General features: G+C 53.5%; 9 protein-coding genes across 9 annotated transcripts; 3 read left to right on the forward strand and 6 right to left on the reverse strand.

Moving 5' to 3' along the window:
• Window positions 1-4: 4 nt before the first annotated feature.
• On the forward strand, window positions 5-2,195 carry NCU03906 (BSD domain-containing protein). The gene is made up of 3 exons (XM_952452.3): window positions 5-532; window positions 639-1,449; window positions 1,555-2,195. The coding sequence occupies exons 1-3, from the start codon at window positions 344-346 to the stop codon at window positions 1,911-1,913; spliced, it is 1,359 nt and encodes a 452-aa protein (XP_957545.2). The 5' UTR covers window positions 5-343; the 3' UTR covers window positions 1,914-2,195.
• Window positions 1,429-3,252, reverse strand: NCU03907 (pre-rRNA processing protein). Its single transcript, XM_952453.3, has 2 exons — window positions 3,030-3,252; window positions 1,429-2,957 (listed from the first exon to the last, which is right to left on the reverse strand). The coding sequence occupies exons 1-2, from the start codon at window positions 3,046-3,048 to the stop codon at window positions 2,323-2,325; spliced, it is 654 nt and encodes a 217-aa protein (XP_957546.1). The 5' UTR covers window positions 3,049-3,252; the 3' UTR covers window positions 1,429-2,322.
• Window positions 3,253-3,693: 441 nt separating this feature from the next.
• NCU03908 (fmp-52) lies at window positions 3,694-5,136 on the forward strand. Its single transcript, XM_952454.3, has one exon. It carries the CDS (start codon window positions 4,069-4,071, stop codon window positions 4,795-4,797), a length of 729 nt encoding a protein of 242 aa, XP_957547.1. The 5' UTR covers window positions 3,694-4,068; the 3' UTR covers window positions 4,798-5,136.
• Window positions 4,959-6,809, reverse strand: NCU03909 (transcription initiation factor TFIIE). The gene has a single exon (XM_952455.3). It carries the CDS (start codon window positions 6,600-6,602, stop codon window positions 5,694-5,696), a length of 909 nt encoding a protein of 302 aa, XP_957548.2. The 5' UTR covers window positions 6,603-6,809; the 3' UTR covers window positions 4,959-5,693.
• A 646-nt stretch (window positions 6,810-7,455) lies between these two features.
• Window positions 7,456-9,417, reverse strand: NCU03910 (microsomal cytochrome b5). The gene is made up of 4 exons (XM_952456.3): window positions 8,873-9,417; window positions 8,638-8,771; window positions 8,346-8,472; window positions 7,456-8,257 (listed from the first exon to the last, which is right to left on the reverse strand). The coding sequence occupies exons 2-4, from the start codon at window positions 8,748-8,750 to the stop codon at window positions 8,078-8,080; spliced, it is 420 nt and encodes a 139-aa protein (XP_957549.3). The 5' UTR covers window positions 8,751-8,771; window positions 8,873-9,417; the 3' UTR covers window positions 7,456-8,077.
• Window positions 9,418-9,567: 150 nt separating this feature from the next.
• NCU03911 (F-actin-capping protein subunit alpha) lies at window positions 9,568-10,979 on the reverse strand. Its single transcript, XM_952457.2, has 6 exons — window positions 10,807-10,979; window positions 10,727-10,745; window positions 10,459-10,664; window positions 10,333-10,385; window positions 10,131-10,268; window positions 9,568-10,057 (listed from the first exon to the last, which is right to left on the reverse strand). The coding sequence occupies exons 1-6, from the start codon at window positions 10,861-10,863 to the stop codon at window positions 9,709-9,711; spliced, it is 822 nt and encodes a 273-aa protein (XP_957550.2). The 5' UTR covers window positions 10,864-10,979; the 3' UTR covers window positions 9,568-9,708.
• A 280-nt stretch (window positions 10,980-11,259) lies between these two features.
• On the reverse strand, window positions 11,260-12,854 carry NCU03913 (2-oxoisovalerate dehydrogenase beta subunit). Its single transcript, XM_952459.2, has 2 exons — window positions 11,559-12,854; window positions 11,260-11,498 (listed from the first exon to the last, which is right to left on the reverse strand). Exons 1-2 carry the CDS (start codon window positions 12,772-12,774, stop codon window positions 11,461-11,463), a joined length of 1,254 nt encoding a protein of 417 aa, XP_957552.1. The 5' UTR covers window positions 12,775-12,854; the 3' UTR covers window positions 11,260-11,460.
• Window positions 12,855-13,610: 756 nt separating this feature from the next.
• NCU03914 (glucan 1,3-beta-glucosidase) lies at window positions 13,611-16,846 on the forward strand. The gene is made up of 2 exons (XM_952460.2): window positions 13,611-16,403; window positions 16,533-16,846. The coding sequence occupies exons 1-2, from the start codon at window positions 13,816-13,818 to the stop codon at window positions 16,654-16,656; spliced, it is 2,712 nt and encodes a 903-aa protein (XP_957553.1). The 5' UTR covers window positions 13,611-13,815; the 3' UTR covers window positions 16,657-16,846.
• NCU03915 (hypothetical protein) lies at window positions 16,683-20,543 on the reverse strand. Its single transcript, XM_952461.2, has 2 exons — window positions 18,401-20,543; window positions 16,683-18,333 (listed from the first exon to the last, which is right to left on the reverse strand). The coding sequence occupies exons 1-2, from the start codon at window positions 19,906-19,908 to the stop codon at window positions 17,016-17,018; spliced, it is 2,826 nt and encodes a 941-aa protein (XP_957554.2). The 5' UTR covers window positions 19,909-20,543; the 3' UTR covers window positions 16,683-17,015.
• Between the last annotated feature and the right edge of the window lie 2,514 nt (window positions 20,544-23,057).

The following is a 23,057-nucleotide window of genomic DNA, read 5'->3' on the forward strand; positions in this document are numbered from 1 at the left end:
CGGTGGTTGCTGCTCGCTGCAGTGCTTGCATCCATTTCCCCACAGTGGATGCGGCACCATGACACGGGCAAGACGGCAGCGCTACAGCTGCGGCGGGGATTCAAGGGAAGGGATCGATCAGCCTCCCATGGATCGATCCACCAGAAAACTGACATCCTCGACTGTTGCGCCAAACAATCAACACTTCGGCTGCAACCGTGATCACAGCCAACGGCGTAAAGTCGGGATTCTTGGCAGTCTCTAATCCACTCCATACACGCGTTTCATCCTTTTTCGAGCAGTACAGTACCCAAGTACCACAGAGTTCATAGCCGACGCTGTCGACCAAATCCCTACAGTAGCCATGGATGTCGCATATGACCACATCCAGGAGGAGACCTTGACCGATGACAACCAGGCCTCCTCGTCATCGGACAAGACGACTGCTCAACCTCCGACGTTGAACGCCGAGTTTCAAGACGCCTACCGAGCCTTTTCGAACAGTCCCTGGGGTGCCAGAATTGGTGGTTTCCTCGGTAATGTAGTGAAGCAGGTATGTGGTCACCGCCTTTCACGTCACCAACAAAGGCTTCAAGTAGCGCGACCCCACCGCACTTGACCAACTATACTAACTCTTGTCTCTTCCCAACACTTTCCAGGGCGAATCCGTCTACCGCGAAGCCGAAAAGGAACTGTCAGCCGTCAGTCAAGATGCCACGCGCGGTTTCAGCGACCTGCGCACCACCCTCATCAGCCGTACCCGCGCTCTCTCCATAGCCACCACCCAGGCAGCTGCCTCGGCCGCCGCCGCCGCGTCGTCTGGAGTCACGGCAGCTTCATCCTCCTCATCCTCATCCTCCTCCGCTTCCAAAGACGAACAAACGACCCCCACGACCGTCAAGGACCTGTCTGCCGAGGTTTCCTTGAAGCAGCAGCAGGAAGATGACTCTGTCCTTGCCCGGCTGCGTGGCGAGGCCGCCAAGCGTCTCAAGGACCTCCAAAAGGCCGAGGATGCCGCCGACGAGGCCCTCCTTCGCTTCGGCTCCAACCTGCGCGACTTTCTCAAGGACGCCATCAAGATCGCGCCTCCGAGCGAAGAGGAAGCAGCCAAGCGGACCGAGGAGGGCAGGAATAACAACAGCGTGCTTTTTGAGAGCAAGGACGCGCAGGGCAAGCGGGTAATTCACACGTCGCGGTTTGACGCGCAGCTACACGTCATCCACACCACCCTTGAGAGCTTCAGCAAGGAGCCCGCGAGCGGACAGGAGTATGACGCTTGGGTCAATGAGTTTGATGTCGATAAGAAAACGGAGGCGATCGCGGCGGATCTGGATAAGTACCCGGAGCTTAGGGCGACGATGGAGAAGCTGGTGCCTGATCAGGTGCCGTATGCCGATTTCTGGAAGAGATATTACTTCTTGAGGCACGGCATCGAAACGGCTGAGGCGAGGAGGAGAGATTTGCTCAAGGGTAAGAAAATTAAATTCCTTGTTGAATGCATTTGGATGGATTTTGCGAGGGGTTTGGTTTAACCCCAGTCTACGAAGGATATGCTAACAAGTGACCCTATAACAGCTGCTTCCGCTGAAGAGGAAGTTGGGTGGGATGAGGACTCCTCTGACGAGGAAAACACTTCGGAGGAGGTGACATCCAGGGACGACAAGGCTGCGCCAGCTACCAGCAAGAAGCCGGCCGCGCGGTCTTCTTCCACCGAATCCTCCACTACCATCAACCCCCCATCAACTGGCGCGGCTGCTCAGGGCAGCCTAAAGCCCTCGGAACCTAGAAAGTCCAACGACGAGAAGTCGCAGGCCGACAGCGAAGCGAGCTATGACGTCGTTGGCGCTGCTTCTGGCGTTCCCAGCCGTGCGCCCAACAGTCCTAATGAGGGTCGCAAGGCCGACGAGAGCAGCGATGAGGAAGACTGGGAGTAAGGATTCGGGGAATGATGTTCATGGGCGAATTGGTGGGCGCGTACATGTGCTGGACACAACTATAATGTTTTACGGGCGATGATAATACTGGCTTGAGTTGGCGTTTTAACTTTGTTGGTTATGGTCCAAGGTTTCGGAGTGATGTGAAGATGATGAGCCCGCATGTTGTCGTCAATATTGAGACCCTGTTTCCGCAAGTATCTTTGCGCAGAGCCTGAGAGAGCAAGTTGATGTTGCTTGCTCCTCCAGCTTTCCCTCGTGCCCCCTTCTGCTTCTTCCTTTTGACCAGCCCTCTTCTTCGTTCAGCGAACCGGGGTGAACCAGGAATATGATCATCCTCCCGTCACACTCGCAGCCCTTCCCACCTCCCTCTCAATCTTCTTCAAATTTGGAGGTTCCAAAAACCAATTCACCTCCTCTTCTTGCCCACAACCTTGGTGAACCCATCCTCATCCACCTCAGGCTCGACTTTCTCCTTTGGCTGCTGCGTGGTGGGAACCAGCGCCGGCGCGTCACCCATCTCCTCATCACTGTCGACCTCCTCGTCGTCATCCGTGTCCCAATCGGTGTCGTTATCCTGGTCCTCCGCCTTCTTGAACACCACCTTCTTATTGCCTCCCTTGCCCTCGAACCGCCTGCGCAGCGCATCCACCTCGTCGAATTTGCCCTTTAGACAGCCCAGGCGCACGCGCAGGATCTGCTCGGCCACCTCGAAGGCCGAGTCGTCATCGACGTTGACCTCAAACTCGTCCAGCATTACTTGCAGGAGGACGGTCTCAATGTCGAGCTGGTCGGGTTCTTCTGTTGCTTCTTCATGGTCGTCGGTGGACTTTTGTGTTGTGTTCGAGGGTTGTTGTTGCTTTTCGGACGCAGGAGCGAGCACTTTGTTCAGATCGGGAAAGAGGTCGACGACGGCGCCGGCGAACCAGTCGCGTTTGTCGGCCGAGTCGGGACCGCCCCAGTTGTTCTGCACGGCGAGGGAGAGAGCGGGCCAGAGATGCAGGGCAATGGCAACGCCTTGTTCGAATTGGGATTGGCAGGTTGCTGTTAGAGCGGGAGAGAGGTTTGTTAGTCACTGTCTCTCTCGTTTTTCTAGGCCATTGTCGCAAAGCTTACCTGGGGTGGGGGTGGCCATGATTGCGGTTTGGTGGTCTTTTTTTGACGCTGACAAGTTGAAGCTTTCGGTGCACTGAGAGTCGTGTTCCACGGAGGTGCGATGTGGAAAGCGTAAAGGACCGTTAAGTTGAGAGTGCTGAACTTATTTCAGCCGGCAGGAGGGCAAATGTTGACTTTTTTTTTCCCCCCCACCTTCAGTCGAGGCCTGACTTTTGGAAAGTTCTTTTTTGCGACGCTCCAGTTGCGGGAAGAGTGGGGCTCGCGGTTTCTGGGGGAGGACTTCAGGGGTTTTCAGGGTTAGGGTCTTTGCTCGAGATGACTCGAGTTCAGTTCCCTGCTTCTATGACGACATTAGGTAATATTGAGCTCCCGTTGTACAACGCCTTCAGTTTCCTAATTCCTGCCGAAGCTCATCTCGACGGTGGCAATTGCTTCAGTTCATTGTAGTATGACACTAATCTTAATTCAATCCTTCCATCAGACTTTGTTCAATAATGGTCACAAATGAAGGACGTTGGGTGAGAAGCCGCTGCAAATTGAGGCTCGATCATTGATCTTGAGGGTCCATCAGGGTTCTCTTTGATGAGAGCTAGGCTCCATCAAAGGTCCGCAGATGGTTTCTGGAGTCGTACCCTTGCAAGAACCGTTTTCGAATTGCTTCTCCGTTTCTCGTAGTACCAAACACTATCACACACTTTACACGTGTAATTTGAGCCGACTCCGTGAAATCCGGGAGCAAAATCTCTACCGATGGCATCAAGTCAAGCCATCATCTTTTGGCAGTATCCTAGCACCGTTACCCGAATGATTGTTTTCCCCACCTTTCCTTGTCGAATAGGTTCCTCCCGTCCGTCTGTGCTCGCGTGAATTTCACTATAAACACCCACCCCACTGGAATTTCAATATCTTTAAGCTCCCTTTCAACTCATACCGATAGCTCTTCACCTTCTCTTACCACACCGACAACCACCATTTCGACAAATCCACAGACTCCAGCTTTGAAACTTGGTATAACACGCACATCAAACAACACATCCAAATGTCAACCTCCACCCCCACTTCCACCGCCCTAATCGGCTCAACCGGCCTCGTCGGCTCCCACATCCTCTCAACCCTCCTCACCTCACCCACCACTTCCTCCCAAGTCCAAACCATCTCCCGCCGCGCGCCCGCCAACCCAACCAACTCCTCTCGCCTTTCTCCCACCGTCAACGCCGATACCTCAACGTGGCCTACCCTCCTCTCCTCCCTGGTTCCCTTGCCGACAACCGTCATCTCCTCTCTGGGAACCACTCGCGTCGCGGCAGGCGGCATCGCCAACCAGTGGAAGATTGACCACGACCTCAACGTGGACCTAGCCAAAGCCGCCAAACAAGCGGGAGTCAAGAACTTTGTCTTTATCTCGTCCGCGGGGACTAGGGGCGCTTTGAGCACCAAGGTGCCCTATTCGCAGATGAAGCGCGGGGTGGAGGATACGATTCAGTCTCTGGATTTCGAGCACGGCATCATCCTCAGGCCGGGCTTGATCTTGGGAGAGAGGGAGAAGGCACAGCATGCGGGTCAGGGATTGCTGTATGGGCTGGTAAGGGGATTGGGGAGGTGGGTTAGCCTGGGCGTGCAGGATCGGTTTGCGCAGGAGGCGGAGGTGATTGCGAGGGCGGCGGTCAAGGCGGCGAAAATGGCGGAGGAGGGGAAGGCGCCGGGGAAATGGTGGGTGTTGGAACAGGATGAGATTGTCAAGTTGGGGAGGGAAGAGTGGAAGGAGTAAGGAGGGTGTTTGAGAAGAGATTCATTACGGGATGTGATGCGGGAAAGAAGGGAATCGATCAGCCACAAAGTTGCCATCAAGTGTCCAGCTTGAAGGGGCTATAGATCGTAAAGGTAATACCGGGTGGTGAAGAGGGTAGTGGTGCATAAATGAACACAGACCAGGCGTTGAGCACGATGCAGGTTTGACTTCAAGCGGGAGTAGTAGTTGTGGTTGTTCACGGGTGTGCTGTTTGTGTAAATTATGATATCAAACTGATCTCCTCAACCTAGTTCGTATCTCGAGTATCTTGAAACCAAGACTTGAAAGCATCGATGAGATGCCTGGATTTCGTTGCTGATGTCCCCCAAAATCCCCTCTGATGATTCCGCGCCAGTTTTGCTATAAAAAGAAGAGCAGAAAGAGAAAAAAAAAAAAAAAAAAAAAAAAAAAAAGGAAAAGAAAAAAAAAGGAAAAGAAAAAAAAAAAAAAAAGAGCCACAAAGACAGTCGAATGAACCCACTAATTATACCACTCGGATACCATGACTCTTTGCGGATTCCCTTCGTAGGAGTTTGCCTCCTACCGTATCCATCTCTCTAATTGCGACCGTATAAAAAACCCCATTGTCCCGCGTGAGTTCCCTCTCAAACGCCATTTCCAAATGCTTTGTTCGTGTGATTGTTATATGGTTGTAAAAGCCGAAAAAAAAAAGGAAAAAAAAATAAAAAAAAAAAAGGTTCCCATGTGCGTCTCGGAAATAATGATGGAAGGTAGCCGTGAGGCGGACAGATCCCTCGACTTGGCAGCCGTAACGACCATGTCTGATTCCGCAACTGTTCACCTGCCATTGACCGTCTGAAGGTCATCTCAAACCGGTAGAGAAACCAAGGGCTCCACAAGACGCAAAATCCCCTTTACCGCTTCATGTGGCTGTAATCCTTGAGCAAATGCTCCATGTGCGTATTCGTCGCCTTGCCCGTCCTCCTCTGCGCCCTCTTCTTCTTCTCCGCCTTCGGCGCAGCCGTCATCTTATCCCTCGGATCCTCGCTCGCCGGCTTCTGCGACGCGGCCTTGAGTCGCTGAACAATCGTATCGGTTCCCGGCACCTCGACCTTCTGCCACATGACCTTTAGCTCCGGATCGACCTCGTGGAACAAGCTGGGATCATCCAGCCAGACATAGCGCGGCGAGCCTTCCTTCTTGACACGGATCACCAGAATCTTGTGCTCCGCCTCGAGCTCGTTGATGGCCTTCTCGCAATCGGGCCAGCCGTCCTTGAGCTCCTTCACACCCACACAGCTCGCGTCCGTCTTCTTTTGTAGGTAGGCCAGCAGCTGCGTCTTGTTCCGGACGCCGGGCACCTTGGGTCGGTGTAGATACGTCCCGCTCTGCCAAGTCTGCTCGCTCAAGTTCGGGTCGGGAATCCACTGAATCTCGCGCGTGCGGCGCATCGCTTCTACAAACTCCTCCTGGTACGACGGGCTCCAGTGCAGGCCCGAAAGGTGGCCCAGGATTTCCAGGTACGTGCGCGGCTCATCTTTGCCGCGCAGCCAAGCGATAGCGTATGTAACCTGTGTGATGATGTTGAGGCCGGTGCCGGTGGCGGCCGGCTGAGAGTACACGATGTTGTGTGCGGGCGTGTCGACGCGGTCTGCCGCCTTGCGAGGGGTGCCGCTGCCGGCAGCGACGGCCGAGGCGACGGAGCCGACCGAGGGCGACGGCGATGGCGGGGCGAGAGCGCGCTTGGTGCCCGCCAGCTTCGAGGAAGCGGCGGACATGCTGCTCATGAACGACGCCTGCTGACGCTCGAGTGAGCTCGACATCGTGGGCAATTCGAATGTCGGTCGGTCTGGCAGGAGACAATAAAAAGTTTCGGGTCGGTGTTCAGAAGGGGTACCGGTACGAGTGTTGTCGGAGCGTTCAGAATCGCTTTCGAAGAGGCTTTGTCGGTGGTTCGTAAAGGTAGAGAGGTCTGATACGTGGGCGGTTTTTCGTCGTTGAAAGGGAACAAAAATGACGACTGATTTTCTTGTGCAAGTCGGTCGCAGGATATGTAAATGCAGTGGAATCATTGACGGAGTGCCCATGTGTCGGGCAGGTTGGCTGGGGCTGGGGCTGGGGTTGGGGTTCCAGATGCCGCTAGCCACGGCACGGTGATTCGCTATGGGGTACGGTGTACCTAAATTTGAGGGGCGTGTGCAACTGCGGTGGTGCCGCTTCAGCCTTGCAAGTGATCCTCACTAAGGGATGCGACTTCCCAATTCGCTTGGTGGTTTGCGTTTCGATTCATGACTCTTAAGGTACCTCTACTTATTGTTATTTGCCGAGCTGATATTCCTTCCCTGAAGAAACCCTTACTTATTGTGGTACACCATCGTTACTGAGCAACACGATGTGCAAACCCTCATCAAGGTGGATGGAAGACGAAAGAAGTACCTGGTACCTTACATGTGAGAAGCAAAGGCCACAACTCCCAGGCAAGGCCCGTTTCTCGCGGCTTCACCTACAAGAAATTTACATGTGATGAGTCTTAGCACTTCAAGTTTGCGTGAGCGCGAACTTATACAGATTTGAGTCAAAATGGCAGTCCCAAACATGAATTTGTGCATTCCAATCTACAGCCATTATGTCTCGTTTCAAGATAGGGATAGAAGCATTGATGCTCGTTGTAAGCTAATGCAACTTCTATCAACAGACGAACTCTGGGTGCAACGTTATGTTCGTAAACGAACCGCTGGCTGACAAAAGACGTTCGACAATGTGGACTATGTCAAAGCAGGTGCATCAAAGGGTATTTCGGTGCTATGTTCATGTACCGTCTCTATTACAATTGGGTAGTAACGACCAATGTATGTTCATTCCCGTTATGATCCTTCTCTGTTCCCATATATCCTAACACCTAGTTAAAGGGTGAAGTGATCTGTTCTTCTCAGCGAAAGAAGCAATCAAGCTCGCTCAACACACATCTCCATTTCATGGTGTTTCATGTCCGTCGAGATGGGATAAAGGATAGCCGCCGGTAAAGAAAAGAGCTCGATGATGCCTCGGCTTCACTTAGAAAGATAGTTGCGCAAGGATCGTCGTTGAGGCGTTGCAGACTCTTGATCATGAAAAGTCGTTGAAATGCTTCCCGTAGATTCTTGGTGGCCGCGTGTGTTTGGGCAGGTTTTCCTGATCCTTTCCCCGGAGTCTGCAACGGAGAAAGTATCTCGTCTCTTCGGACCCTCCGTGCCTCCCACGGCGTGGTTCGACAGCCGATAGGTCAGTAAGCAACCGGAATATTTGCGAATGGGTGCGTTTAAGCGCTGGGGGCAGTGGCGCCCTGCTGGGCCTGGAGGTACTGGTAGGCAGCGAAGCCAGCAAGACCACCAAGAACGAGGACGGCGTAGAGGCCAATGCCGAGACCGGTGGCAGTGCCAGTCTGAGCAGCGGGAGCAAGAGAACTGGGAAGGGGAGCCTTGGGCTTGGGGTCACCGGCCTGTTGGTTGAGAAAAGCAACATGTCAGTTGAAATTGATCTATCATCACATGCGAAAGGCATCCAAATCCATGTATGTTCTTTCTTACCTGGCGCTTCAAGGTGCCGACAAGGAGGGGCTCGAGGGCTTCGCGGGCCTCGTCAGAGTGACCGACATCCTCGAAAGCCTCGGTCGAGTCCTGGCCAGCGACGTCAAGAAGAACCTCCTCACCACCGCTGTGTATCACGAAAGAAAGGTAAAAAGGTCAGCACATGTTTCCTCATTCTAGATGCCGAGTCTCCAATGCGGGGAGGCGGAAAGTTGGGGATCGGGGGGCGTGACTGGAACATAGGGGACGTGCTATGAGTGCGACATAGGCACAGAAGACGGGACAAACTTACGGGTGCTCGTCGACGAACTTGGTGATGTCGTACACCTTGTCGTGAATCACGACATAGAGGTCCTTCTTGGTGTTGTGCTCGGCAACATCCTGGTAGGTGAACTCGGCGGACATCTTGACGGTGTTGTGGGATTTCTTTTTGGACAGGTGGTTGATAGCATCAGCACGGTCTCTGATAACCGATTGACAGGCCAGGAGATGACCCAATTCGGGCCATTGCGCGCTTCGTGACTTACCCTGTGAATCGGATGAGTGGGAGGACCGAGATGACGCTGGAAGCAATGATCGTGGAGGAAAGGTTAACGCCGGCGACGAGGTGCAAAGAACAGAGAAAGGGGGAAGAGGAAAAAGTCGAGATAAAAAATGGTTTCACGGGGGACTGACTGGATCGACTGGAGGGGACCTGGGGGCATAAGCAGCAAGACCTCCACTGCCCTGGCTCCTGGGTACTGAGACGGAGATAGAGGTAGCTTGACAAGCCTAAAATCGAAACAACGCAGCCTTCTGAGGTAGCTAGACCGAATCAGAAACAGGCAAAATACGCAGAGGCGTGTGATTGGCGCAAACGGGTGCGCTCAACAAGAAGACTCCGAGTCAAAATTGTGGCCACTGCGTCAACCCCGACCGGGAACATCCCACGGCACCCACGGGTTTGCGACTCGGTTCCATCGCCCTGTTGCGTCGCGAGCACCTCCCACCTTTTTCAGGTTGTTGTTTTTCCAGCTCCCGGAGCACTCATTCATATGTGTGGCAAGTGTGTAGCACTCGAGACACCCGTCCCCTTCTTCGTTATCTAGTGCTGGGTGAGGGGAAATCACCAAGACAAGTTTCCGTTCTTAGAGCAATGTTGCGGGACCCATTCAACCAATTCCCCACAGCTGTAACATCGGGCAGCGATCACGGACACACCCGAACAGCCGCTGACACGGCAAACATGAGTGAGCTGTGCTCTTCCTTCTTTGGTTCTTCTGTACTGACTTGAATTTGGTTTGGCCACTGCCAGCAGTGCTCGCCCTCTCTCCTTCGTACTACCTAGGCTTATATTACTCAGGTCCATCCGTCCATACACCCATTACCGCCTAGAGCTTCCACCACCGATATCCTGTCCCAGGCGATAGCTGGCGACCTTGTCCCACTCGATTTTCTGTCTCGTCACCGGCAGCTGTCTTCTCAAGCCCTTGAAAGCGCCCTCGCTGAGGCTTGTGAAGCTCTTGTTCAATTCCTCCTGGTACTTCTTCTCGTTCACCGAGATCTCCTTGGCAATGCCGCTGCCGGTGCCCGACGACACGGTCGCGGTGACTGTCTTGTTAGTCAACAAACGCACGTTTCCGTCCTCATAGTAGTGCACGTCGACCTTGATGGAGCCCTCAATGGAGTTGTTGGATGGGTCGTAGATGTATAGCGAGCGCCAACGTCCGTTCCTGTTACCTCGTGTTAACGCAAAAGGCGGGTAATATGCGACAAGGCGATCGACTCCGTTCTAAAGCGACATACCAGAAGTTGTTCGGGCTGTACTTGTTCGCGACAATGACAACCGCGACTTTGGTGTCATTCTCTATCGGGTACGCGCCATAGGCGGCGTTAGGAAAGTGCTCCTTGACGTAGGCTGAAAGCCCCTTGACCGTGGATTTTCTGCAATTGGTATCAGCCCTGCCCTTCGCTCCTCAAATGTTGCAGGGGTTCTTGTTTTCCTTACACCAGGTCGGTCTGTTCGCCTTCTAGGACGTGACTCTGAACATCGCTGGCTTTCTGCAGTCGCTTGGGTTATTGACTTGTTCCACGTGTCGCTGTTTTCCATTGGCTGCTCAGTGGGCTGGCTAACCTGAGTAATGTGGTCGTAGGCGAAGCTCGAGGAGCTCTCGACGTCGTAGTAACGACCATCCTCCAGAGAACTATGGGAGCTAATGATAACAGGTTGGCTACCACCGGGGAGCTTCACCGTCGTGAACTGTTCCTCGTTGTACTTTTGGAACGCAGGTCCAAGCTCGTTCAGCAGATTAGGGGTCGAGCTAGTAAGGGCCTTGATGTCTGAAAGCTCGGAATCGTTAGAAAGTAGGGTCGCGATCCAAGTTCGAAGGGGAATATCGTGCCTGCAACAACATCGGCGAGCTGTACGTCAACATGTCAGCATACGCAATTCGGCTCGTTGGTGTCGGTGTAGGATGCGCACCTCGCCAGGGGGAGCTCCCTCAACGAAGGAGGACACAATCTCCTTGTGCGACGCCATGGTTCCGTGCTCTAATGGTAATTAAAAAAAAATAGACAGGATTAAAAAGGTTTCTCGGCGTTGTTTACTTGTGGGTTGGTTGATTCGTTGTATATTAGTTGGTGAAGCTGGTATCGATCAACGGTACCACGCTGCTAGAGATGATGGAGCTGCGCCTTGGGCATGTCCGCCGCCGTCAGTGGGACGGGAGCATGGAATGGCACCAAACCACTGCGGGGCCGCCTGAAGTGGGATGTGGATACTGTGAGGCCGACAGCTGTCAAGGGGCTTCACAGCTGGCGAGCTGCATTATCGTTGCAAGTAATATCCTGAATCCGGCTTACTGCTTAAGTTTGCGACGTCTGTAAACAAAGAACACTGCTACGATGAAAAACAATTGAGTTACAAGATCACGAGTTCGGAAAATGGCAAAGCCCTGGCATACATGGCAGGGTTTGGGGTTGTTGAGGGCAGTCGGTTGAGTTGCCTTTAGCAGGCATGGTTATAAGATCAAGTATTTGTCGGGATTTACAAGACGGCACCCGCCTGAACCGAACTCGCCTATTATAAACGCCCCGCTACGACTTGTCCATTTTCTTCCTTTTTTCCCGCTCATCATCAAAAGTTCAACACCTTCTTGATGTTGGCATATATCCCTAATGTCATGTCAGCTTATTTCGCTCTTACCAAACTCGTACAAGGATGCAGTTACTCACTCGCAACATCCGGAATGTTAAGTGCCTCGAACATGAGAGGCGTGTGAATGCTCCATCCAGCAACTCGAGCCACGGGAGCTTCGAGTCTAACAAAGGTTTCCGAGTCCTCTTGGATGGCAGCGGCCACCTCGGCACCAATGCCGGCATTGACCATAGATTCATGAACCACGATGCAGCGCCCCGTCTTCCTGACACTCTGGAACACGGTCTCCTTGTCCCATGGATAGACCGTTCGGAGGTCAATCAATTCCACTGAGACACCAAAGTCCTTCTCGGCCTTTTGCAACGCATCCATGCATTTGTATAGGGGTTGACCGTATGAGATGATGGTCACATCCTTTCCTTCCTTCAGCACTTCAGCCTTGGATAATGGCAGCGTATAGGACCCGGTGGGCACCTGCTCAACGGCAGCACGGTAGAGGATCTTGGGTTCCATGAAGACACATGGGTCATTGCTGCGAATGGCGGATAACAGCAAGCCCTTGGCCTGGATGGGTGATCTGGGCATGATCACTCGCAATCCTGGAATATGTGTGAACAAGCTCTCCGGCGACTGTGTGTGGTAGAGACCACCATGACCAACACCTCCGCAGGGCATGCGTACCGTTAACCCCCCGGCACTCCGCCCGCAAGAACCATCCCTGTATCTGAACTTGGCAGCCTCGTTCACCAGCTGGTCGAAAGCCGGGTATACGTAGTCGGCAAACTGGATCTCGGCAACAGGGCGCATTCCCTCGGCAGCAACGCCAATGGCAAAGCCCATAATACCCTGCTCGCACAACGGAGTGTTGAAGACGCGGTCGGCGCCATATGTGTCGGCAAGCTTTCCCGTACAGCGGAAGACACCACCAAATGCGACGTCCTCGCCGAATATCAAGACCGATTCGTCTTGGGCGAGGGCGACAGATAGGGCATCGTTGACAGCTTGGAACATGTTCATGCGCTTTGTTGGGCCATTGCGGACTTCGGGAGACAGCTCAGGGTTGTTGAGCGCCGATTGGGATGTCTGCGCAAGCAATGGAGTTGTCGAATAGTCGGTAGGAAGATTGAGCTTCGCATGAGGCGGGTGTGTCGAGTACGCTCGTTGCGACGGGAGAGACGGCGCCAGAGTAGCAGCAACGGGGACAGATCGTAGACCGGCCGAAGGACGTTTAGTCAGGCCCTTGGAAAGCGAACGAAGGCATTGCGCCTTGGGCCGGATAGTTGAGCCTCTCATTGTGAACCACAACAAACCGAATTCTGGATGGCAATAATGATAGATGATGAGACGACAATCAGGTCAAGACACACCACAACGATTAGAAGAGAAGAAGAGGAGATGGCAGAATTCTCCTCCCGACGGGATACAATTCCCAAAGAAGCGGCATTGTATCAAAACGGGATTACGGTCGGTCGGCTTGCAACGGCTTTGTTAGAGTTATGTCAACAAATGACGAGAAGTGCAGCGCGGGGCCCCATGCCTTCCTTTTTAGCGGTGCGGGCCACCCGCTGGAGCACAGGGGAAAGACAGGATCCATCTCGGCATCCATCTTCCCCGCCCTTTTGGAGTTCCTCAGTTCAAGTGTAGCGGTCCGTGCGTCGCTCCGATAGTGCAATACCAGACAGTGCATGCGGAACTGGTTCATCCCAAGTGAGAAAGATGGGAGAAAAGCTGTAGGTATGGCCATGCTGTGTCTGAAAAATATGATGAAAGTTCCTTCAGACATGCTTCTCAACTGCTTGGCTTTCTATTCCACTCCCCCTGGTGGCCTTTGGATCTCTGATTTGTGACTGAACCATGATAAAGGTTAGCGAATTAGATGGGGGATAAGGTTGACTACCCCTAGGTACCTTACCTCTAGGTATCGTCCAGGGCAGCTCTTCCCAGTACGAGCCAAGCCAAGCTAGACCAAGCTGAAACCAAGGCTGGGCGCAATGGATGCGACTTGCTAAACGCCCTCACTGCAACTGGTGAAGCCTGAACTGAAGCCTGAAGCCTGGACTGCCCACTGAAGCCTTGCATCATCACAGCCAGAACCACCTCAGCTCGGGACACACCTGCCGGTGAAGCTGGTTGGCAGGGAACAGGTCAGGAAATAGATAGCGTGGCAGGGGTCGTCGTCACCACTCCACCCAGCGGGCAACGAACCCAGGGACTAACAATTTCTCCTCCTGAACCCCCGATCTGGGTTGCTTCTTCGGTTTTCCCAATCATGACTTTTCCACTCTTTTCAGCATACAGCAGCAGTCGGTTTCAGGAGGTGGTCGCACAGCCATAATGCCACCCCCAAGGGATTCGTCCCCGGAACGGGACTACAGGCCCAGGAGACAGTCGGCACAGAGACGCAGCCGCAACTCTTCAGCGGTCAGGAATAGTGATGATAACGGTGAGCGTGGTGAGCGTGCCGGTCGGGAGCCAAGGCGCAGAAGCAGGAGACCCGAACCCGGCACCAGCGTACCGCCAATCACCAGAGGAGAACCCAGAGGAGAATCGTCAAACGGCAGTTCAGCAACCCTTTCAGCAGCAGCTCTGGCCCAGCTCAACAAGCAGAATGCAAAGCGGAAAGCCAGCCCAAAGAAAGAGGTCAAACGAGCTCTGGAGCGAAGCTATGACGCTCAGAGCGAGAGGGATGTAGCATGGGAACGGGAGCAGGAAAGGGAAAGGGAACGCATGCGCGAGGCCCGGAGAGAGTCAAGGATGCGACGCGAGAAGGAGCGGGAGAGAGAGCAGCAGGAAAAGGAGCGTGAACGGGAGAGGGAACGAGTCCGGGAAAGGGAAAGGGAACGGGAAAGGGATCGCGAAAGGGAAAGACAGAGAGGAAGGGCCAAGCCACCAAGGGTGGCAACGGTGGAAAGCGAGGACGAGTACCGATACGCTCCCTCAAGGAAACCAAGGGATTCCAGAGATGCGGCCAGGGATGACAGAACACGACCTAAGCCCAGAATAATGCCACCCGATAGCGACGACGAGTACCAGTATCTTACGGCCAAGAAGAGAGAAGAAAGGGCCAGGAAAAGGGCCCCGGCAATGGAGAGTGACGACGAGTACCAACGACTTACCCCGCATAGGAGAACAGACAGTGACGACAAGGGTTACCGAGTTGTGGATGCCCGGCCTGACAAACCCAAAAGTTATGAACGGTTACGGCCAGATAACAGAGCAGGAGAGGACAGGAGCCGGCTCAGGGTTGCAAGCGGTCCTATGCTTGAGCAGGGGATAAGGGCACGGAACGTCAGCGGTGGCATGCTAGAGAAAGGCGGCTTCATGGCGAGATTTCAGAATCTCCGTGGTGGCCATGGCGGGCCAAGTATGTCGTCCAGCAGTGGTTATGAATCCGTGGACAAGATGAGCGATGATATAGGGTCCTCACCACCCAAGAGGAAACGGAAGAAGCTGTGGATTGCGGTTGGTATCGGTGTGGTTATCGTCATCATTATCATCATTATCGCCGTGACTGTCAGCAAAAAGAAGTCCGACGACGGCGACGGCAAGGGTAGCAACGACACGCCTTCACAGGGCTTGGGCGATATTTCACCCGACGACATCCCCGCCGACGCACCAGCCTGGCTAAATCCCTTCAAGTGGGCCGACACGACCGACTTCAACCTCACCTACACGGCCCAGACAGTCGGCGACCTACCTGTCATGGGTCTTTTCTCCCAATGGGACGACTCCAAAGCTGCCAACGACCAGGTTCCAGCTCTCAACAAGCCCTGGGGGGACTACTCCAAGCGACCCGCCCGAGGCGTCAACGTCGGCGGCTGGCTCAGTCTCGAGCCCTTCATCACCCCTTCCCTCTTCGCCTACGACCTGCGTTTGGGCATCGTTGACGAATACACGCTCTGCACTCACCTCGGCTCCCGGTGCGAGTCCGTATTCGAAAAACACTACGCCACCTTCGTAACCGAGCAGACCTTTAAGGAGATCGCCGATGCCGGGCTCGATCACGTCCGCATACCTTTTTCCTACTGGGCCGTGCAGACCTATGACGGCGACCCATACGTCTTCCGCACCTCGTGGCGCTACCTCCTGCGCGCCATCGAGTGGTGCCGCAAGTACGGCCTGCGCGTCAACCTGGACCTGCACGGCCTCCCGGGTTCCCAAAATGGGTGGAACCACTCCGGCCGCCAGGGCTACATCGGCTGGCTAAATGGAACAGACGGCGACCTCAACGCCAAGCGTTCCCTGGAAATCCACGACCGACTTTCAAAGTTCTTTGCCCAGGACCGATACAAGAACATCATCTCCCACTATGGCCTGGCCAACGAGCCGAAAATGACTTTTTTGTCCGTCGACGCCGTTCTCCAATGGATCGAAGACGCCTATGCGCTCGTACGCAAAAACGGCGTCAAAGACGCCATCGTCGTCTTTGGTGATGGCTTCCGCGGCCTCGCCAACTGGCAGGGTGAATTGCAAGACCTGGGCGACGGCGCCGCACTCGACGTGCACCAGTACGTCATTTTCAACACCAACCAGATTGTGTACAAGCATCACGACAAGATCAAGTACGCGTGCGAGGGGTGGACGGAGCAGACGGAGCTGTCGATGGATCGTTCCAGGGGTTACGGTCCGACGCTGGTGGCTGAGTGGTCCCAGGCTGATACGGATTGTGCAAAGTATTTGACGAACGTCGGTTGGGGGAATCGGTGGACGGGGACGCTGCTTACGGGAAGTGAGAGCAGCGATGTGTCGACGCCACGGTGTCCTTACACGGACAGCAGGTGTGATTGCATTGCTGCCAATGCGCCGCCGGATCAGTGGAGTGATGATTACAAGACCTTTTTGAAAATGTTTGCGGAGGCGCAGATGTATAGCTTTGAGAAAGGGTGGGGGTGGTTTTATTGGCTTTGGGATACTGAGGATGCGTAAGTTACCTTTTTTTTTTTTTTTTTTTTTTTTTTTCCTAGAATTCCTGTCTTCAACTCGTCCAACTCGCTAAACCCCATTCCTTCACCTAACCCTTGTAACTCTTTACTGATGAAGTGCCATAATAGGTATCAATGGAGCTACAAAAAGGGTTTGGCGGCCGGTGTCTTGCCTGAGAAGGCGTACCAGAGAGATTTCAACTGCGACGTGTCCAAGATCCCGTCGTTCGATAACCTCTCAGAGGCTTTTTGAACAAATAGCGAAAGACGGAGACGAGGCCCGGTGTCTGATTGAGCGATACATAATGTTCTATATGTAATGGATAGTTTTTCTGATGTCAATCTAGAAGGGAGCATGGGGTACGGCGTTGTCTTGATCTGTTATACACTTGAAATTTTCATGAACACGACATCAGTGATATCCAATCTACAAGCATCACTCGCTCACGAATAAGTACATGGCTTACGTAGAAAAGATCAGTCCCACTCCACCCAACCTTAATATGTCCAAAACTAACGCCTGGTAATGGAAAGATCCACCGATATGCAAACCGCTATGCAAAGCCCCACGAAAACCTTCGGATACTACTACGCTAAATCCAGGACATATTCTCATGTAACAAACCACTCACAGTTACACTGGCTTCCATACGAAACAGAGCCATCATTTGCGTATGACAATCCGCCGTCCCCCCCACCCCTCCGCAAAACCTCCGGGCTCCAAATCGGACTATCATCCTCTTCATCGAAATCAAGGTCCCAGTCCGTGAACCGCTTGTCCGAGCGACGTGATGAGCGTGGTGAGCTAGTCTCTGTAGCCTCCGGTGGATACATGGTGACGACAACCATATCTCCGTTTTCATCGCGAACAGGCTGAGCGGCTTGTCCATTGGGAAGTATTTCGAACTGTGTGCATTCCGGAATCGGCGCATCAGAATAGCGGCGTTCCTCGAGTTTGATGACTCGAGGATAGCCTGGGGGCGGAGGAGCGAACCCATCGCCACGGGGTCCAGTGCCCAGCAGGCCTGACGCGAAGGAAGGCGCAGGCCCGGAGGTTGATGATGGTGTGTCACTCGAAAAGGACTCTTGGCCGTGATGGTCGGCCTCAAATTGACGGTGTCTATGGGGATGATAGTCCACATCGCCGTCCCGAAGGTGTTGTCCAAGTGACTTTGTTATGTAGTGGTTGTAGCCGTCCGGTGGCCAAGTCGACGATGGAAACGGGCTTGCTGTCGGTGATACCACGTGGTCGGTCTCTGTTTTCGTGACCACTACTGTCATTGTCGTGGAGTCCGTCGAAGCTGGGACAGAGGAGGTTGCCGAGGGCGGCGGAAGGCTTTGAGTGTTGACCGACCAGCTCGAGTTCTGTTGAGCAAAAATAAAGAGCTCGAACGTCGTCTGGGGCCAGTTGCAGATCCAAGGCTTGTCTCCTGGTTGCGCTTCGTTGCCTTTGCTTTTATTGTAATCCTTGCTACCCCATCCACGGCGCATCTTCGCTGTACCTGTAGTGGTAATGTTGAGTGAATCGTGGGGAAGAATGACGGTCTTCATGTAAGGGACGGCCTGGAACCAAGCAGGGCCCCGATTAACTTCAGACGTATCATTTACCAGCACCAGTGCCCGAGGATTCACGAGCAACGCTGGCTGCTCGCCGTATGAGTAGACGTTGTTGAACATGGTGAGAGAGTGGTTACAATTGATCGTGAATGTATAACCGTTTTGGGCGGAATGTTCAAGCGACAAGTACATGCCCGAGGGGACGAAATGGCAGTCCCAACTTTTCGACTGTGTAGGATCCTTGAAGCAGTTACTAGAGGCTTTGTCGAGCATCATAGGTATACCCCAGGTTCCTGTTGGAAGCGGAGCAAGATCTGTTGGAGTTGGTATGGGGACCACGTTGCTGGGAAAGGTTGTCCCCGATGAGGGTTTTCTATTTTTATTTTAGTATTGTAATTAGTATGATGTCGGATTATCAGGGTCGTGGCTTATCAACTTACGGATGGCTCTCCTTGGGTGGTGGTTTTCCATGATTGCTCAGCAAAACTCCGGCAACCGTGCCGGCAACGATCCCCACAATCACCAGAAGGCATAACGAGAGAACCAAAGCCCAATTAGGAACCACCCCAAAACACCACTGCTTTCTCATCCAACGCTTGAAAGGTGTTTCTTTTTCTGACAACACAGCCTTTTCCCTTTCGATCTGGTCGTTACTGTGGGTTGAATTGAAGCTTCGCGTTGAAACACGGGGGCGAGGAGCTCGCAGATCATCCAGTGAGTCAAATTCCGGATTTCTGGTTGCAAGACCTAAACCTCCAGCGCCAGTAAGAACCTCTGCTTGCCCCGATTGCGCTGCCGGCCCTGTCTCCTCCGTCTGACCTGTCTGTGCTGTTGCTGCCGTCTGCGTTGTCGGTGATGCCTGCGTGATGGGTAGTGTCTGGGTTGACGGAAGTGGTGCCTGTGTTGGCTGCGCTGTCGGTATTGTTCGACCCTCCGACACTTCCTCAACGGGGTCAGGACCCAATGCAGGGGAAGACGCGGGGGCAGAAGCAGGAGCTGAAGAAGAAGCGACAGCAGTAAAGGCAATGGGCGGACCGGTACTGGGAGCGCTGTCAGCGACCGGCGCAGGGGAAGGGCCGACAGAGTTCGAGCTGCTTCCTCCTAGGCCTGTATTATCTCGCTCGGTGTAGGGTGGCAGCGGCTCGTGATGCCCGTACGGGCCATAGTAGTCGACTACTGGGACTTCGCCTTGCTGAGTCACGACTCGCCCGTATTGGGGGGCGTTATGCACATCTTGGGGATAGATGTGATAAGGAGAAGGATCGGATGGTCCGTGATAGGGATAAGTCCTTGGTAAAGGATCAGAAGAGAGACCCAGTGGTGGCCCGAAGGGTAAGTTGCGGGTATATTGTTCGTAGACGTGAGAGGGACCTGACGGCTGTATTGGGCCATGAACACTGGCGGAATGAGCGGCATCGATGCCCATATGTTGGGATGATAAGTTTGGGCTCGTTGCGCCATCGTGTCTCAAGGCCAGGGGATCTGCTGCTGAGCTTGCTGGTTTTGTTGGGCTTGGTGGACGAAAAGGGGCCTGTGGTAGTTCCGGAGAGAATGTGGTCAACGCTGATAGAGGACTTGTCGCTGCCATACCGGCGTTCGCCTCAGATGAACTTTCTGAAGCTGGCCGCAATTCTGCCTGCGAAAAGGGCTGCCCTGGTAGTATCGGTGTAGATGTTGGCGACGTTGTCGTTATCCTTGCCCTACTCTGACGACCTCCTTGGCCCACGCCCTCGTCTCCCAATTCCTGCCCCAGTGCCACCACCGCTGGGCTGGGGTCATGCGGTAAACTGCGTCGCATGTCATGATCTGCCACCGAAGCCAGAGCCGGGTCCTCTGGATGTGGAAATTCGTCCATTCGTTCAGTCCGTAGAGTCAGCGAATGCCTCACTGACGTCCTCCGTGATCGCCTCCTCTCTGGCAGACCAAGCTTGCTGTCGCTGGGATCCATGGCCGCTGTGGACTTGGATTTGGTGTGCGCTGGCGCTCAGCGGCCCCGATGCGAAAAGTCGATAACGTCAATCGATGTCAGAAGTACATCGGGCCTCTAAAGGCCATTGACCGCCCGCTTGGGAGACAATGGCACAGTCCTCCCCCTATGTTATGCGCCTCGCCGTGAGATGGAAAGGAGTGTCGTTGAATTATAAGGCGGTAGAGCGGTAGCGAGGCAACTGGGAGCGAGGTAGGTGAGTGGAGTAGACTGGGTGAGCTTCGTTTCCGACGGCAGTGCCTCTGGCTGAGTAAAGTGGTGAAATCGCCAAGAGAGAGCATGAAATGGAAGGTCCGGATTCAATGAATGCTGGGAGAGGAAGGATCGGGCTGCGGAAACTGGGGGTTGCACGGATCGGGAAGGCGCAAAACAGACTGAAAATTGCGATGTGGCCGAATTGCGCTGCAGAATGGATCATTCCCGTCCTCCCTCTGCTTTTTGGCCGGTTGTGTGTCCAAGGAAAAGGATGAGATCAAGCAAGAGAAAACCAGCTCCACGTTGTGGAAAGGGTGGAAAGAGAGAAAGACAGACCAAACGGCACAACCCCCCCGGGTCTGAACAATTCAGGAACAAGTGTTGTTAGGGAGGGTTGCACTCCTTGTGGCTCCATTTGAGGTTGCAGCGGTGCCGTTCCTGGCGGGCTGGGGGGGGTCCGGCCGCCAAGCCTTTTTTGTTCTTCTCTCCAGTCCCCGAGGGGAAGGGGCTTGGCGAGATGAACCGGCCGCTCCCTCTTGCCAGTCAAGAACCCCAGAGTAACAAAAGTCCATTGAGTTTAGCTTGGCGGCACTTGAAGGTTGAAGATGATGGGCGGAAGGGGCGCCGAGCTGCACATCCATTGCAAGGTATTGATGCATGCCAGCATCGGCTGGACTTGTCAGCTGGGCTTCGTGTTGAAACCGGTGCTTTGGGTGACATTCAAACGGACATGTACACTATGTATAGAGAATCCCGCCATATGATGTGGGTAGATACCTACACTACCAGGGCTTGGAAAGATGGATAAAATTAAATCAGTGAACCGTTCAAGCGACTTCGTGATGGCCGAAGATCGTCGAGATTTCCCATTGTACACTACCTACGCTAGCGGGCAATGTCCGTGGAATTAGTCGGTTGTTGGTGTGTGCTTCCATTCCCTTCGTGCTTCCCGTGTCCTGGCTATGCCATGAAATGCCAAGCCCCATTGGCTCCGTTTTGGCTTTCCGCTTCTCGACATCGATTTGATGTTTCAATGTGGCTAGACCCACTCCACTTCTTTAGCGCCATATTTGTGGGTTCAGAAACATGCTCTCGGTGGAGTCCTTTTCAAGCACAACACAACTTGACCCAGCGCCAAAACCGCAGTTCCGCCTGTCAAAGTGTCGAGTCAAGGTGTGGACTGAATGACACCTAACAACAACAACTTCTTGTCGCAATCATCCTTTCCAACTTGGTGGCGCACTTCCTTGTTTGGCTCGAGCCTTACTTGACTTGGGCAAGCTGGAGATCCAAGAGGACAAGATCATGATATAAACTTATACATATGTCCCGTCCATTCCAACGCCGGTCTTCCGGTCTAGGTGACACGAGAGCTCACCGGGCTTCCCAGCCGGTACACCCGGAGGTCTGGGCACTTGACCATGAAGAGACTTGGAAGAATACTATGTATTAAACTGGGAGACGACCCTGCTTGGTACCGATATATGTCTCTGGGATCTCTTCTTTGCCCACACATGACCATGACTGGTTCAAAAGTCTGGCCAGTGACGGCAGAGTCGGGCCCGTTGTTACGGTCCTACAGACTGCCGAACCGCACCCCAGGTTGATATTCCTTTGGTCAGTGGCAATCTGTTCGGCTATTTTGCCTGTCACCCACGCAAGTTGGGCTTACTTGGTGCAAATACCACACATTCGTTCTCTCTGCTGTAAGTAAAGACTTCTCCACTTATTCTCAAGCCTTTCGTGTTTCAGAGTTCAAGGGGTTTCGAGTCCCTCAACTAACGAACTAGAGCAGAAAGATGAGAGCCAAACGAAGCCGGCTCTCTTGTCCGCCTCAAGTTCCATCAGAATTCATGACCTATGTCCCGGCCCATTGAGCTTGCGCTACCTGTGATTAAACAGCTAGCACTCTAACCAAGGCGCCGACTCTTTAGCTTAACTGCAAGTGTGTGTGATTCACCACCGCCAAGGAAAGAAAGACGAGGCGAAGGTCGATAATAAGAATGGATCAAGGGAAAACTGAGCGCTTTGCTAAGCCATGTTGTCCTGACATGACCGTAGCTCGCTCATCACGTCATGCCCCATACTCCATCCCGCAACGACAAAAAATAACACACTCCTAGAGATTTCACGCAAAACTGCTCTCTGTGTCAACAGGTACGCCAGCCACCACTCAGCTTGAACAAGGAAGCAGAGTATGTAGCAGCATGTTACACACAAAAACCTCGAAGGCGGGCGAGTCTCTAATTGGGTGCCAGCAACCTGGATTGTAGCTGCCCGTCTGGCCGGTTGGTTTGGCCTCTAGGGCCCTCGTTCTCCCACCTCTTCTCCATCGATCCTCTATGGTTTCTCGTATGCACAGCTTTCGGCGCTTGAGGCTTGTGTCTATGAGCACGTCCTTGAGAAATAGGCGGGCAAGCGGGGCAAAAGTGTTGACACTTGGATGTATGCCCATCCGGTTGGAATCCTGCATCTCCAGTCAGCGGCCTTGGGAATAGGCGCTCGCCCTTACAGATAAGTTCCGCCATGATTCCAGTCAAAGCATCAGTTTGCTACCTACGCCATAGAGATGGGCAGTGCAAGTTTGGGATGATGCTGAAAGAGTGGCTGTCACAGCCATCCTTCTTGGTCATGAAGCGAGTAAAACAATCAAAACAAGAAGACCTTTTCGACTGACCCCGATTGCTGTCTCACCAATTCATCGGGTGGCTCGCCCGAATTGACTTGTTCGGTTAGGTTCTGGAAGCCTTCTGGAAGTGCACCTTGAGACCGATATGGGTAAGCAATACGATGCCCCTCAGCTTGAATCGACAGCCTCAACATTTCAGTTCAGAATTTACGTGGTAAGATTACCTGAAGCATCTGACTAACTGTCCACGCTTCGTCTTTCCTCGGATTGATAGAAAAAAAATCAT

The sequence above is a fragment of the Neurospora crassa genome, linkage group VI (genome assembly GCF_000182925.2).
Source record: "Neurospora crassa OR74A linkage group VI, whole genome shotgun sequence".
NCBI classification, from domain to species: domain Eukaryota; kingdom Fungi; phylum Ascomycota; class Sordariomycetes; order Sordariales; family Sordariaceae; genus Neurospora; species Neurospora crassa.

Excerpts from the sequence above, each read along its gene's own strand:
- NCU03906 (XM_952452.3), top strand. The coding sequence starts at position 344 with ATGGATGTCGCATATGACCACATCCAGGAGGAGACCTTGACCGATGAC. Across the intron at positions 533-638 it reads TCGGTAATGTAGTGAAGCAG|GGCGAATCCGTCTACCGCGA; the intron begins GTATGTGGTCAC and ends AACACTTTCCAG. Across the intron at positions 1,450-1,554 it reads GAGGAGAGATTTGCTCAAGG|CTGCTTCCGCTGAAGAGGAA; the intron begins GTAAGAAAATTA and ends ACCCTATAACAG.
- NCU03908 (XM_952454.3), top strand. The coding sequence starts at position 4,069 with ATGTCAACCTCCACCCCCACTTCCACCGCCCTAATCGGCTCAACCGGC.
- NCU03909 (XM_952455.3), bottom strand. The coding sequence starts at position 6,602 with ATGTCGAGCTCACTCGAGCGTCAGCAGGCGTCGTTCATGAGCAGCATG.
- NCU03910 (XM_952456.3), bottom strand. The coding sequence starts at position 8,750 with ATGTCCGCCGAGTTCACCTACCAGGATGTTGCCGAGCACAACACCAAG. Across the intron at positions 8,473-8,637 it reads AAGTTCGTCGACGAGCACCC|CGGTGGTGAGGAGGTTCTTC; the intron begins GTAAGTTTGTCC and ends CGTGATACACAG. Across the intron at positions 8,258-8,345 it reads TCGGCACCTTGAAGCGCCAG|GCCGGTGACCCCAAGCCCAA; the intron begins GTAAGAAAGAAC and ends CTCAACCAACAG.
- NCU03911 (XM_952457.2), bottom strand. The coding sequence starts at position 10,863 with ATGGCGTCGCACAAGGAGATTGTGTCCTCCTTCGTTGAGGGAGCTCCC. Across the intron at positions 10,269-10,332 it reads GGCGAACAGACCGACCTGGT|AAAATCCACGGTCAAGGGGC; the intron begins GTAAGGAAAACA and ends TACCAATTGCAG. Across the intron at positions 10,058-10,130 it reads TACAGCCCGAACAACTTCTG|GAACGGACGTTGGCGCTCGC; the intron begins GTATGTCGCTTT and ends ACGAGGTAACAG.
- NCU03913 (XM_952459.2), bottom strand. The coding sequence starts at position 12,774 with ATGAGAGGCTCAACTATCCGGCCCAAGGCGCAATGCCTTCGTTCGCTT. Across the intron at positions 11,499-11,558 it reads TAACATTCCGGATGTTGCGA|GGATATATGCCAACATCAAG; the intron begins GTGAGTAACTGC and ends ACATGACATTAG.
- NCU03914 (XM_952460.2), top strand. The coding sequence starts at position 13,816 with ATGCCACCCCCAAGGGATTCGTCCCCGGAACGGGACTACAGGCCCAGG. Across the intron at positions 16,404-16,532 it reads CTTTGGGATACTGAGGATGC|GTATCAATGGAGCTACAAAA; the intron begins GTAAGTTACCTT and ends GTGCCATAATAG.
- NCU03915 (XM_952461.2), bottom strand. The coding sequence starts at position 19,908 with ATGGATCCCAGCGACAGCAAGCTTGGTCTGCCAGAGAGGAGGCGATCA. Across the intron at positions 18,334-18,400 it reads CCACCCAAGGAGAGCCATCC|AAAACCCTCATCGGGGACAA; the intron begins GTAAGTTGATAA and ends AAATAAAAATAG.